Source organism: Sebastes umbrosus, chromosome 3, assembly GCF_015220745.1.
Source record: "Sebastes umbrosus isolate fSebUmb1 chromosome 3, fSebUmb1.pri, whole genome shotgun sequence".
Lineage (NCBI taxonomy): Eukaryota > Metazoa > Chordata > Actinopteri > Perciformes > Sebastidae > Sebastes > Sebastes umbrosus.
The window spans coordinates 15301923-15316395 of NC_051271.1; the positions used below are offsets into that span (position 1 = coordinate 15301923).

The 14473-nt window shown below is 39.2% G+C and overlaps 1 protein-coding gene across 3 annotated transcripts; it reads left to right on the plus strand.

Moving 5' to 3' along the window:
• Positions 1-561: 561 nt before the first annotated feature.
• Positions 562-14160, plus strand: LOC119486013 (N-acyl-aromatic-L-amino acid amidohydrolase (carboxylate-forming) B-like). 3 transcript variants are annotated; one of them, XM_037765903.1, is made up of 7 exons: positions 562-627; positions 8592-8818; positions 8929-9121; positions 10938-11031; positions 11120-11227; positions 11788-11900; positions 13589-14160. In XM_037765903.1, exons 2-7 carry the CDS (start codon positions 8592-8594, stop codon positions 13781-13783), a joined length of 930 nt encoding a protein of 309 aa, XP_037621831.1. In that variant the 5' UTR covers positions 562-627; the 3' UTR covers positions 13784-14160. The 3 variants fall into 3 exon arrangements, with proteins under 3 accessions (XP_037621831.1, XP_037621828.1, XP_037621830.1); XM_037765900.1 differs by having other exon boundaries at positions 584-622; XM_037765902.1 differs by lacking the exon at positions 562-627 and adding an exon at positions 2870-3071.
• The last annotated feature ends 313 nt before the right edge of the window (positions 14161-14473 follow it).

The following is a 14473-nucleotide window of genomic DNA, read 5'->3' on the forward strand; positions in this document are numbered from 1 at the left end:
CTGGCAGCAAACATGAGGGCAAAATATGTGTACATACTTGTGTGTGTACTGTGACTATATATCATAAATACATGTATATGAACGCGCCCTGTGAACGCACTAATTAAAACTTCAAAACATACACAATTTAACCTTTAAACCAGCAGCTCAAAGGGTCCACCAAAATAAAATGCTGGCAAAATGTAACCTCTGTTTTGTATTAAATTGTCATTGTAACAGTATATGGATTTGTTATAAACCATGATAATCAATCAAAGGTCAGATGTCAACAGGTTAAAAGTCAGAAGAGCTGAACAAAGACAGACGTCTCCTCTACCAGCAGCAATTCATTGTTCATTGGCAAAATCATGACTTTCATTCAGTTAAAGCTTGTTGGGTTTAACTGGAATAAATTGAATTGAAGTAAAATTAAATGCAGTGGATTTAACTGAACTGTCAGAGAGAACGAGAGAATGAGAGACTGAGAGAGAGAGAGTGAACGAGTGAGAGGAAGCAGCTTATGATCAAGTGACTGATCCGACAGGATTACACGTCTAAATGGAGCTTAGGACTTCCCTTTAGAGAGAGTGAGAGAGATGGAAGAGATCGGAGGGGTTATATGGAGAGGAAAGATATGAAAGATGTGAGGTAATCAACTTTTTAACATTTACTAGATTAGTGATTCCCCACCTTGTGTTCAGCACCCCTCCAATGAGTCACAAGATGTGTAGTTGTAGTATTGTAGCCCATCTATCCAAAACCACGTCAATTATAACTTTTCTGTGAAAATTAAACTATAAGTAAAGTGCTGCCAACATCTGTGCCAGCAGAACTTTTCAGATCTTTGATCAGGTTTAAAGTTAGCACCTTACCGACTATAGACTAAGACTAGACTAGAACGACTGATCATTATAATGAATAATTCTGTGATAAATCATTTCAGTTTTATAGAAGTTATTGGGAATTGATAGAGAGGTGTTTCATAAAGTCAGATTACCAGTTAAGCCTGGTTTATTTCAGTAATCTCAGGCTTATTTTCAGGAAATTCTGTTTCGTAAAGGAGTTTAAAGGACCAGTGTGTAATATATTTACTGTAATAAATCATAAAACGATCATGATATGTCATAAGACATTAAAGAAACATGCTGAATTTAAATACGAGCTTCTCCTACAATAATGCTACAGCCAGTATGTTCTCCTTTGAAATTTCCATTCCGGTCTGGAGCGTCCGTTTTTGTTTTGGCCGGTGTGATCCCGTCCACTGCCCGTTACGACACCCCGTTGCCACATATGAAACAAACTGGCATACAAACATCCTTCTGCAGCCATGGAAGCAAGCAAATGGACTGGATCAACACAGATAACATAACATTAGAGTCTACCTGACCTGAAAAGCCTCGGCACATCTCTCTATGGTCTGTGTGCAGCCTGGTTATCAAAGCAGCGAGTACTTGAGACACACAGCCGGTGAAGTGATTCCGACTAATGCTGCTTGACATATGGTCGTGTCTAGAAAGTAACCCTCAAATTGCAAAAACGTGCGCTAACTCATATCAGCCACACCGGAGGAACGGACAGTCCACGGCTCCGATGTTTTCAATTTGGACTGCGGTTACCTATTTTAAACGCTAACTGTCAGTGCTACATATTGCTCCTTTAAATAAGACTGACCTAAGTCGCCATGGTAACTGATCCCTCCAGACTAGCCTAGTCTCGGTAAGGTTAGTTTTCAGGCTTTTTCAAGGTCTTAAGAATGCTAATTATCTTATTGTCTTGGTATAAAGTAAATTACATGGCTGAGGTTCTTTTTGATACATCAAAGTTGATTGAAGGGGACATATCGTGCTCATTTTCAGGTTCATACTTGTATTTTAGGTTTTTACTAGAACATGTTTACATGCTTTAATGTTAAAAAACAAAAAACAAAACATTATTTTTTTCATGCTGTCTGTCTGAATATACCTGCATTTTTTTGAATGCTGATGAATGTTGTTTGATACCTTATGATTCTGTAATCATTGGATGTTACGAACACAAACGAAAAGGCTTCTTTAGGTTTAGGCAACAAAACTATAACTTCTTTAGGTTTAGGCAATAAAACTATAACTTCTTTACGTTTAGGCAACAAAACAACAACTTCTTTAGGTTTAGGGTTAACCCTAACCCTTTTTACATTTATTACTTCTCTATACATAATACATCCTGTTTACCCTCAGATTTCCCATCTGAAATACTGTCATCAACTAAATTACAAATTCACATTACTATTTTATATTTGCGTATTTTTATATTTATTTTAACTGCACTAGTTTATGCCTTAGATTATCATTTTGCTTTATTTTATTATTTTCTATCTCTTTATTATTATTTTATTTACTTGTGTGATTTTCCATTTTATACATGTATATACATAATTTATGAGCATTGTTGAAGAAACCTGAGACCAAAGATTTTCATTACCAAAGTCTGCTTTGCTGGAATTGACATATGACAAGTGAAGAACCTTGAACCTTGAGTGTAATGACAAGTAGTAACAGTAGACTATTATATACAGAATAAACAGCTGGAGGCATGAAATTAATACAGTAGATTTGTATTAACATAGCATGTAGTCTTGTTGTTGTTGTTGTTGTTGTTGTTGTTGTTGTTGTTGTTGTTGCTGTTGTTGTTGTTGTAGCACCTCAAAGCTGCACCCAGCCCACAGAGCACCCACAGCGACTCTGGCTGGTTTAGCAGAAATTAACAGAGAGCAAGTTTCGCTTACATCACAAAGTGTCTATCTGCTTGAAATTTGATCTGGAGAACATAAAGAGGAGGGACGCGGGACAGAGTATAAGGAAGAAGGAGGAGGGCCATCTTTGAAACAGGGCGTATAAGTATGTGGTTTGTGCTTGGCTTTGCATTCATTCACGTCTGTGCGTGTGAACGGTTAATGGCTCTGACTGGAAAGTAGCTTGCAGAGTGCTAGTATGCCTATTGCTGTTGTGGCACGTTATGAAATACTGTGTTATTGTCCTCATACGACTTCCGTCTAAGTACAAAGGTTGTTGAAGCACAGTGAATTCTGAGCAGGGCTGCATTTTGAAAGAAAGGTAAGACACATAACTGTGAATGTTGTTTCTTGTATATAGAAAGCATACATCTGCATTTAATACATTATTTATAACACACTAGATGTAGTTGTAAAAAGATATATGGACACTTTAAGTATTTATTATTGTACAGTATTTGTCATGACTTCTCCTATGAAGACATGTTTTATATTATGACGCCAGTCTGTCTCCACTTGGGTGGTGGGTGGTCACAGGAGGAGTAAACACTTATCTGCTTACGACTACATTAGCCTATGTGTATGTATGTAATGTTTATATACTGCCTTTAAATGTTGAATGGGAGGGTTAAAATGAAGTGTGGCTTGGGTTTTAAAATACAGATCCAGATGTTTCTTGGCATCATATCAGAGTACGATGGAGACAACATGACGAGTGTAATGGCAGTCACTCAGATCCCTGCATGTTGTTGGAGTAACTATATATGTGCTAAATGTGAAAGCTGGAGTAGGCAGATTGGAGCAAAACAAATATTTTTACAAGACGGTCACTATTTCCTGACAGTAGTGCATGTACGACAGAGTATTAGGGCCACATTGAGGGAAAAACAAAACTGAGATTTTGAGAATCAAGTCGTAATATTAATAGAAAAAGTCGTAATTTAAAGGGACTGTTTGTAAGAATCAGAAATTGCTTGTTAACAGCGACACCTGTGGCCGTTAAGTCAACGAAAGTCAGCATCCTGTTGCTCACGCTTGTGCTTGCTCTACATAGACATGAACGAGCATCGCTCAAAACAGTGAGGCGAAACACGTCACTTAAAACCACAATATCACTCTATATTTCATCTGCTTGGCAGTAATGTTATAGCTGACCAGACGAAGGTCTCTCCATGAATCATTGCTGATCCTAGTGTTGGCTTTTCCTGCCTCAGCCTCCCGACCGCGGCCGGAGGGAACAGGGGAGACACCGGAGTTTTGGTCGGAGACGATAACGTTACTTGCTGCGGAGCCCCGTCACTTCACAAGACACGGGAAACCTCTGTTGGTCTGGAGGAGCTGCAGCATTTATTTCTGCACAAATGTCCACTGTACATTTATTAGATATTCTCAGAGTTACTAACTCTCCTGCAGTGTGTAGTGTGCGCGCATGCACGTGAGGTGGAGCGAACTGAATGAGCGAGAACGAGCGCAGGCAGGCAGAGGAGCAGAGGAGCAGAGTACAGCAGAGACTCCGGCCCTGGAGACCAAAGCTACAGTCTCCCCCGCGTCCTCCGACCGCGGCCAACACTGTTTAACAGACGGGCTTCACTAGATATAACTTTGCGGTTTTGGTGCTTCCGTGTAGTTTGTGTTGGAGTCTAAGTCTGAATAGCGTAGCCACACGGGAGCGCGCATGGGACACCGACCCGCAATGATTTATACGTGTAAGAAGATACAAACAGTCCCTTTAATGAGCATTTTATTACTCTCATAATATTACTCGTAAACTTATGACTTTATTCTCGAAATCTCAGATTTATTTTTTTCCATCTATGTGGCCCTAATACTCCGTCGTATGCATGAGACAAGTAATCTGAAAAAAAATCATGTGTCTCTTTGTCCTCCGGTGCTCCTAATGGTATGTTGAGATCAGTTCAGGAAATACCAAGCACCGCCCACCAACTTTCTCATTTTACAGCTAAACAGTGCACTACAAGATATTTCTGAAAACATTTGAGGTGAGAAATAGGCATTAACGTAACATAATATTGATTCATATTTGATCAGCGCTGCCTAGTTTGACCATTTGATCAAGGATCAAGATTTTTTAAAGCCTGAAAACAGAGCCATGATGAGGGGTAGAAGTCTAGTTTTCACTCAGAACACTTGAATTACAATATGCTGAAAAGTTATTAAGGAATTGTATTTTAATTCCGCCTAATGCAGGTTTAAATATAATGTTTATCATTTATTGTTGAAATCCTTTAGGCTAATTGAAGTTGAATAAAAGGAGTTTTAGACAAGACTTAAACTAGGACAGTGACCGAGTTCCCTGCATAAGTTGGGGCCCCTAACAGCAGATGTGTGATCCCCTGTGGTTTTTGGCTGGGCCGCAGCGAAAGCGGGGGTCAGCCCTATAAACATGAAAGTCTGTCACTTTTTTTGCAAAACATTGCAAACATGTACTCATAATGATACAGATAAACAAGGATATGAATTTAAAGAAGTAAATAGAAATAATAATAATACGTTTAAAATAGAATTGGGATGAATAAACTCAAAAAATTTAAAATTATAAGCAAAAAAAACAAACTATATTATTCTTCTTTAAAGAACTGACTATACATTTTGACACTTTTATCGCTTTTCTTTGTGTTTGTAAGTGTGCGAGTCTTGATATATTCTTTAAACACATATAAATCCAGTGAAATTGGGGGTAACTTTTGTTACTTCACATTTATGTATGTAAAATTTACCAAATCTAATCATAATCAACCATAAATTCAATGTCGAAAGTCTTTCACTGAATCACTGACTGAGTGAGTCACACCGTTAGTCGGTCGAGTTGGAGCTTCCCACTCGGCCGGGGCTCTTTCAACATGAATGGTCGCGACAGTGTTTCCGCTGGTAAAGTCTTTGCATCTGTGATCAATAAGCTGATCCACTTCCTGAATACATATGTGGTTGCTATTGCTGCACAACACGTTTGCTACTCTACCCGCAAAGCTCAACCCAGGAAATGACACATTTAAGTGCAGTGCCTGTTTGTGGCGTGCCCTTTGGAGCTAAACTCCTGGTAGCCTCCCTGTATTGTTGCTTGCAGCGCTGTCGGGGGCTTTTGCCTGTTCGTAGCGCGTGGCCGTTCGGAGCGGGCTGATTGCTTGGCCCCCAGAAAGTGCTGCTTGCAGCAGTGTCGAGAACCGAGAACTGTAACGTTAATATATCCAGCATCCAGCAGCAAAAGTGAACTACAGTCGATGAGCCGCAGTCTGCCCGCTGCATACGACATGCTCGTCTCAGTCTGCAGATTAATTGCAAATAAATTGCGCATTTGTTATTTGTTCAAACTGTACCTTAAAGGGAGATTTGTCCAGTATTTAATACTCTTATCAACATGGGAGTGGACAAATATGCTTACTTTATGCAATTGTATGTATATATTTATTATTGGAAATCAATTAACTACACAAAACAATGACAAATATTGTCCAGAAACCCTCACAGGTACTGCATTTAGCATAAAAAATATGCTCAAATCATAACATGGCAAACTGCAGCCCAACAGGCAACAACAGCTGTCAGTGTGTCAGTGTGCTGACTTGACTCTGACTTGCCCCAAACTGTATGTGATTATCATAAAGTGGGCATGTCTGTAAAGGGGAGACTCGTGGGTACACATAGAACCCATTTTCATTTACATATGTTGAGGTCAGAGGTCAAGGGACCCCTTTTGAAAATGGCCATGACAGTTTTTCCTCACCAAAATTTAGCGCAAGTTTGGAGCGTTATTTAACCTCCATCCTGACAAGCTAGTAAACAACGTTTTCTAGTTTCATATGATACCAGTATCTTCACTCTAGCTTTAAAACTGAGCCCACTACAACCTCCAAAAGATCGATTGTGTTAATGTGTTAAAGAAATTAGTGCCATTAAAAAAATTCGCGCCAACGCGTTATTATCACGTTAACGTTGACAGCCCTAGTGTTAACATTTTACTATCATAAATATTACATATAAATAATCTTATGTGACACTAAGGTATCCAGTAGTTATCTGTCCAATCACTCTGCCACATTCAGTTATATTCTGAAAATTGCAGAACATCCTGCAAATAAACAAGCCGTTGTATTGTGCCGATTTGTTTGTAAGCACTTCCTTATAGCTGCTGTATTTAAACAGCTTCTTGTGTTCCTATTTGACCTGTTTTGTGGATCCAATGAGCCCAACTGTATGCATGTGTGATGATGTTAGTCCCCACATTTCATTGTAGTGAGATCATTTTTTGAAACCTGACCTGTATAAAATGACCTGTGGTGACCTCTAGGATAATCACAGCCTCATGAAACTTTACAGCCACAAACTAGAGACCTAGAGCATTCAGAGGATGGATGGTTTTCCTAGCTAGATTGACAATAAGGGGGTTTCTGAGCAGTTTCCAGAACAGAAGAGCTCGCTATTCAATCGCCGAAAAATGCAATTCTTGCAGAAATCTCCAAATGTCAAAAGTTTTTGAAACCAAATCTCAGCATGGCTTTTTCTGTGGTGTTCCTCAAGGTCTTGGTGTCTTAATGTGGTATTTTGGAGGGATTATTGATCATTTTTATCAATTCTCAAGTGATAAAAAATGGTTAAATTTAGCACAAAATCTGTGTAACAAATGGTATCAACCCAAAAATTGCTGCAACAATTTATGAGACATAATAGAGCATGGGGATGGACATCACAAACATATATCATCATGTTCTACGGCCTTATAAACTTTCACAATGTATCTTAATGCAGTGCTGTGCTGCAGGAACTCTTATGATACTAACAAGTATCAACAAAAAATAATATTGAAAACAATAAAAAATTTGCATCTTGTTCGCAAGTTAGAATATTTCTTTCAATTTCCTATTTCCCCAAAATCAAACAATTGAGAAATAATTTTGGTATATTTCATATGCAAAAAAGGTTTAATATGATTGAAATTATCATTCAACATATTATTGACTTCAGTTTTTTGTAACTCCCTTCATTTGAATTAGAAATGTCAAATGTGTTTTCCATTTACTGCTTGAATTTAAAGACAATTCAGCTCAAGAACTAAACTGGAACTTGTGTTAAATTCACAACTGAATTATAAATTAAATGCAACCACAGTTTTTGCAAATAATAAAATGTACATATCACCTAAAACAGTAAAAATGAGCTACGTGAATGTAGTGTAGTAACTATAGGAGGAGAGTTGAGTATTAGTCCCTGCAATAATTGAGGAGCAATCAATTAAAGACCTTCATCCCTCACAATGGTTATCTTGTTAATTACACAACCTTAAGAAACACTTTAAGGTTTATGACTTCCACTGGCAAACATACAACAAAAGTCGGGATAGTTGTTATCTTTTATCTCTCTTTGAGTTGCGACACCTAAACCTAAAACAAATTTACAAAGTCAACAACCTGTGCCTCATTTACTTATCTGACCTGCCTATCAACAACAGGAAAAACAGGTCAGTAAATGGACGACCACAGTTTGTTGCGTTCAGGAAGTCGTCTGCAATCATTCACAAAACGTTCAAACAACAGACTGAAAAACTGTGTGTTCAACGTTTAGCTAGAGGTTAACCGATCTACTGGGATCTCCTTTAATGTGATTACGACTACGTCAGTCACTTATTAAATGAAATGACTCACCAGAGGTTGATTTCACCGTCCCATTACAGGTCATTCTCGTCCGTCTGGTTTATGTATAACATGCAGACTCCCTGAGTGTTTACATTCACTTTAAAACTCGTTGGCTTGCTGAGAACACAGACCGAGTTAGAATAAAGAAGACAGGACAACACTTCTCTAACATCTTCTTGTTTTCCTGCCAACAGATGGAGCGCATGTTTTTCTCACCACTGTCCCGTGTTGCCATTAGTGGTGGCACCCACGGAAATGAGATGTCGGGGGTGTACATGGTGAGAGAAATGCAGAAACAGAAGGTAGATCAGGCTGGATCTGTTGCTATAACTACCGTCCTATCAAACCCACGGGCTGTGGATGCTTGCAGAAGATACATCGAAACGGATCTCAATCGCTGTTTCACAGATGCCTTGCTGAGGTCAGTTGAAAAAGAAAAGTTGAACCAAAACTTTACAGTAAATAGTTTAACATTAAACTGAAAAAGAGTATGAATGTATGAGAAAACTCATTACATCTTCTGGCTTCCAGTGCTCCCATAACAGACTCTACACCCTACGAATTGAGGCGAGCCAAAGAGCTGAATGCTCAACTTGGGCCCAAAGGAAGCCCAGAGGCTGTGGATCTGCTCTGCGACATCCACAACACTACTGCCAACATGGGCATGTGCCTCATCTTCTACTCCTTAGACTGGATCACCCTGCACATTTACAAATACATACAGGTGAGAGCTTCTTGGAGTCATCCAGACAAATATTTACAGGGATACAATTTGACTTCATGACATGCAGCTTTCTGACTTTGACTCTAACGATTTCAAAGACTTAGAACAACAAATGTACTGGAACTGCAGGTATCATAATGTTCAACTTAATGAACTTTAATTTTACTGCAACTACTGCATTTTATGTACAAGCAACATAAAATGCAGTTATCAATAAGAAAATGTCATGAAAACATGAGACGAGAAATTATAGTCAGGGTATTTGTACAGTATCTTTGGAGTAAGCAACACCAAAGAAAGATATAAAGGCTTAGACAGGACAATAAGAGTGTCTCCAACTCTCTAATGATATTTAATTATATCAATACTCAATTGAAACAACGTGATATGGAAATATCTGCAGAGTAATTTTTTTTACATAAACACAAACAAACGTTTTTGATAAGGATCCCTTAACCTTTCTTTTTAAGAACTGTGACCAATATATGTTCTTAGCAGGAAACTTTACAGTGCATTTAACAGACACGTTAGCAGACGTGCTTTGAGCTAAATGCCAACATACTGATGTTAAGCAGGTATAATGTTTACCATGCTCACCCTCTTAGGCCGGGTTGCCACCAAAAGTTCCCAGGACTTTTAGCTGTTAGTTAAGGTTCCTTCAGCCTACTTTTGTCTGTGTTTCCACTGCGGTCTAAAGACCTGCAAAGATTAGTCAAATTTGTCCGCTGACGTATGAAAAAGCAACATGACATGTGACGGGGGCTGCTGGTGGTCGCAGTGTTAAACACACCGCAACCTGCAGTTTAGTGTGCCCGCCTGTTTATTTGTTCTTTCGGACGTTAACGCCGTGAAACAATGAGAAAATAACAGTTTTTCTGTTATTCAAGGCACCACCGCGATGTCTCCCTCTTCTAACGTTACCACTTGTCCTCCCAATATCTCTCTTTTTTATCTCTTTCTTTTTTTTAATGAGTCGGGAGGCCGACAGCAAAGCCTGACTTTACTTTCAAGGTTATCAATGTCATCCTAAAATGGTCCTAAATTGATACTTGAGTACTTCCTTGCTAATGAATGAAGTGGTACACGAGTTGAAGCAGCGGTTCTGTGTGTGTGTGTTTTTTATCAATCAGTGACGGTCATCCCTGCAAACTCCACCCCGAAAGTTCCGGTACTTTCATAAAGTACTACCCCCCCGACCAGGGCCTTTTGGAAGGGTAAAAAGTCCCCATAAAATGTACCCGAAACTTAATTTAGACCCTGGTGCCTGCAGTCAAAACGCAATGAGTTCCTCAAAAGGTTCTTAGTTTCGGGAGAGAGTTCCTGCAGTGGAAACGGGACTTTAGTTTAGCGCATTAGCATGTTAACAATTGCTAAGTAGCACAACTTTACTTAGTAGAACAGCTTAAGTTAGTTTTGCAGGTATTTAGTGATAAACCAAAGTATTGGACGGATAGATAGAAAGTTTGACTTGGCGGTAATCCTAGAAGAGAAGTCAGAGGATCACAAAAGTCATTAGGACTCATCCTCTGAGACCACAAATGTCACGGCAATCCACCCAGTTGTTGAGATATTTCATTTTGGACAAACCGCTTTCGTTTTTGCTCAGTTGAAGTAAGCTTTGTGTAGTGTTTTAAAACTGTCTGTTGTGTACCAGTAATTCGTTATTATTGCATTATATATGTCATTTGCACTCCATACCATGTAATTATGGTCTCAGAAATCTGAATCTATGGACAAATTCCAGGATAAAGCTGTATATGTATTGTATGAATTGAAGAATGCAGTCCTGTAAATAGTCAACCTGTCTGGTTTTCAGAGCAAGATGACCTCTGCGCCTGTGAGAGCAATCCAGCTGGATATACCCATTTCTGAGGCTTATTCCCTGGAGTCGGTGGGCAAACATGGCTTCGGTAAGTGTCTGTATCTGTCTGTCTGCATCTGAATAACTGAAGTGATTAAAGTGTAAGATGCTGGAATTGTTTCTCTTGTTCTCTGCAGCGATTGAAGTCGGACCTCAACCTAACGGCGTGCTCAGAGCTGACATCTTCAACGTGGCGAAAGAGGCAGTGGATCTCACAATAGAATGGCTTCAGAAATTTAATTCTGGTGAGAAACAACTTCTAGTATTTAAAGAGTTAGATAACGCAAAAAACAAAAGCACTTCTTTTTTCTCAGTTAAAGTTCAGGACTCGTGGTGACCAAGCTTTTGCTGGTCTGGTGACCTAGATTATCAAACAGTAAGCTCTGTTGAGTGTTTTATATCTTTTTATTCTCAAAGGCATTTTATTGATCCTTCCTTGTCTTGATTTGTTTGTATACTTCTTGTATACTTTGTTTGTATACGTCTTTGATTTAAATATGTATTTTTCTTTGCACTTTGTAACCCTGGTTTTGAGAAGTTTTCTATAAATATAGTGTTACTTATTTAATTACTTATCCTTACTGATATCTAGCCATGTAGTTTTTGGTTTTATTCACCCAGGTTTTGAGATACATGCTTCAGAGATTTACAATAGAGGGTGCAGCACAAATCTAGGATGCAGGTATCTCTGAAATGATTTATAATTGTACTGAAGCATTTAAATGACCTCAGTAACTCTGTAACTGTGAGCCTCCATGAGTACACCAGCATTACTACTTAATCTATTACTGCCCTTTGCCAACAGGAAGTACTTTTGAAGGAGGAGAAGTGGAAGTACACACTACGGTGAATTCTGTAGACTACCCAAGGGATCCTACTACCAAAGAGATCACTGCTGCCATTCACCCCCAGCTGCAGGTAGAGGACACGGACATCTGGGGAAAGATGCATACACACATAAACCATCACTTAAAGCGACTATGATTTATAATTTTGTCACTCGTATGTGGAGCATTACCTCAGAATCTGCAGCTTTATGGAGCTTTATAGTTTGAGCTCATTGTTTTGCTGTTCGGACCACAACTTTACTGTTCAACACTCACAGTGTGGATTTCAGCCGTAGCAGGCAGCTGTTTTCAGCAACAAAGCTCTAAAATCCCACTGTTCACTACCTAAATACACAGTTAGCTGGTGAACACAGTGGAGCATTTAGCAGCAATAGAGCCAGATATTTTCCTTTTGGTACAGACAAAAAAAACAGAGCTAAACTAGAGACTATCATGCGATGAGATCACACCCGATGCAACAGTGCAATAGAGTGCAACAGGAATGAGTCCTGAAACCCGGAAATGAGTTAGCATTTTAGCACTTCTGGTTCCAACGTCTGGAAGTCAATGTTTTTTTTTTAGATACCTTAAATAATGTCTATGGTTAAATCAAGCTGAAGAGATTTTAACGTTTTGTTCTAAAATATTAAATACATCAGTATATGTCCCACTGGTGAATTTTGAAGCCTTTATGTGTCTTAAAAAAAGGCAGTTGCTAACAAGTGGCTAAATGAGACTACTAAACGTCATCAAGCCGATTCGTCCGCCTTTACAGCCTCATTGTGTTTACTCGTGTTCATGCGACCGTGGTGTAGTTTATTTATAGCCTGACGTTAGCTTTCTACTTCTGGCGATTCCATGTGCACCTCAAAAATCATAAAAGTGGTGTTCATTTATGAAGATTATCTTACAGAACAAAATGTGTAAGTATCGTAAACGTTGGTTTGCTACAGAGTTTTTTTCTGTAATAATCCAAAAGCCAATGGAAAAATCCCATTGGCTTTTTTGTCGAGGCAACCAAGATCTCAACTACACACCTGTAACGTTCGTGACGCCAAATCGGGTCGAGGGCGTAAAGTGGGGGGGCCAATGACCTCTTCTCCACTTTCTACCGCCCTACGTCCGGCGCCCTTGCTCGGACCACACCCATCTTCAAACTCAACCTTTTATATTGATCTCAACTACACACCTGTAAAGTTCATGACTGCATCTTGCACAGTTGCAACGCTATCACGGTGACAAAAATCTGTCCACAGACATATAAAAACCTGGCAAAGTACTCAAAGCTTCTGTGGTAGTTTCCGCTACAGTAGGTGTCTCCAGGACGGCACACACACAGACTCACAAGGTGAAAACAATACCAGCCATATGCTGTCGCAGCTGGTAAAGAGAGTTAATGCTAATGTTTCTCCATTTCGGCTGGATGTGTAAATAATCAACTGTTTGATGACAAGTTTGTTCTCTCTATCAACTTAAAAAGGTGATAATATGACAATGTTGTGCTAATAACTAGTTTCAGTTGCCCCCAAGTGGCCACAAAATCAGTTATTACAGGTTCAGCTCTCGGCAAGAAAGTGACCAAGCCTATTTCCCAAAATGTCGAATATTCCTCTAAACAATGCTACATACACTTGTCCCATTTGCACAGATAAATCTACATGCATGAATCCATAAAGCCCTGATTTGTGAAACTATGAGAGTAACAGTAAATGCCATATTTGTATTCAAAAGCTGCCCTGATGCATGTCTAACCTGTGAGCGTTCTCTATCTTTCTCCAGGATAATGACTTCAAGCTTCTCCAATCAGGCGACCCAATATTCCTGTCATTTTCTGGGGAGACGGTGAAGCACGAGGGAGAAGACCTCTACCCTTTATTTGTAAATGAATGTGCCTACTATGAGAAGAAGATTGCTTTCCATTTAGCCAAGCAGCGCACACTGACTATACCGTCTGTAAGTGTGAAGAAGGACTGATAGTAGAACTAAATTATAATCACAGACAAAATGAATGTGTACACTATATGCATAATCATGTTTTTAATCATCTCAAGTGAGCAAATGCACAAACTTATGCAACGATGAATAAATATTCAACAGGTGCCGGACACAATGACACGATTAACTCCTGGCTATCAAATACAGGAGCTCTGCAACAGTACTACCTCTGTGAGGCTTAAAGAGGAGGCTTGTGTAATACCAGTTGTTTTTGTACTGAATGACATTGCACAGGTTCTGAAGTTATAATCCCCCACCCCCTGTTTATTAACTAGACTAAGATATTGAAATTTTTTGCAGTGGCAATGATGCACAACACCATGTTTGAATAAATGGAAACATGGATCACTTTGAACTACTCGATGGTGTGTTTTGATCTTTTTAAAGAGGACATATTATGTTTTCCCCTTTCCTTTAGTGTGTTATATATTTTTTTGTGCATGTAAAAGGTCTGCAAAGTCACAAAGCCCAAAGTCCACGCGAAGAGTTTGGTTCAGTTGACCAGGCACAACAGAGTGGGCCAGCTGACAAATCAGAGCAGACTGGGCTTCTCGGGAGGAGGGTGGGGTCAAGAGGTCAAACAGAGCGTTTCAGACAGAGGGTGAAAAGCGGTGCTGCAGCACAGCTGCTATGAGATAAATGAAGTGGTTTTTTTTAACATTAAAGCAT

Coding starts and splice junctions, on each gene's coding strand:
- LOC119486013 (XM_037765900.1), top strand. CDS start 599: ATGGAGAGGAAAGATATGAAAGAT. Junction 11,032..11,119: donor GGTGGGCAAACATGGCTTCG/GTAAGTGTCTGT, acceptor TGTTCTCTGCAG/CGATTGAAGTCGGACCTCAA. Junction 11,901..13,588: donor CCATTCACCCCCAGCTGCAG/GTAGAGGACACG, acceptor ATCTTTCTCCAG/GATAATGACTTCAAGCTTCT.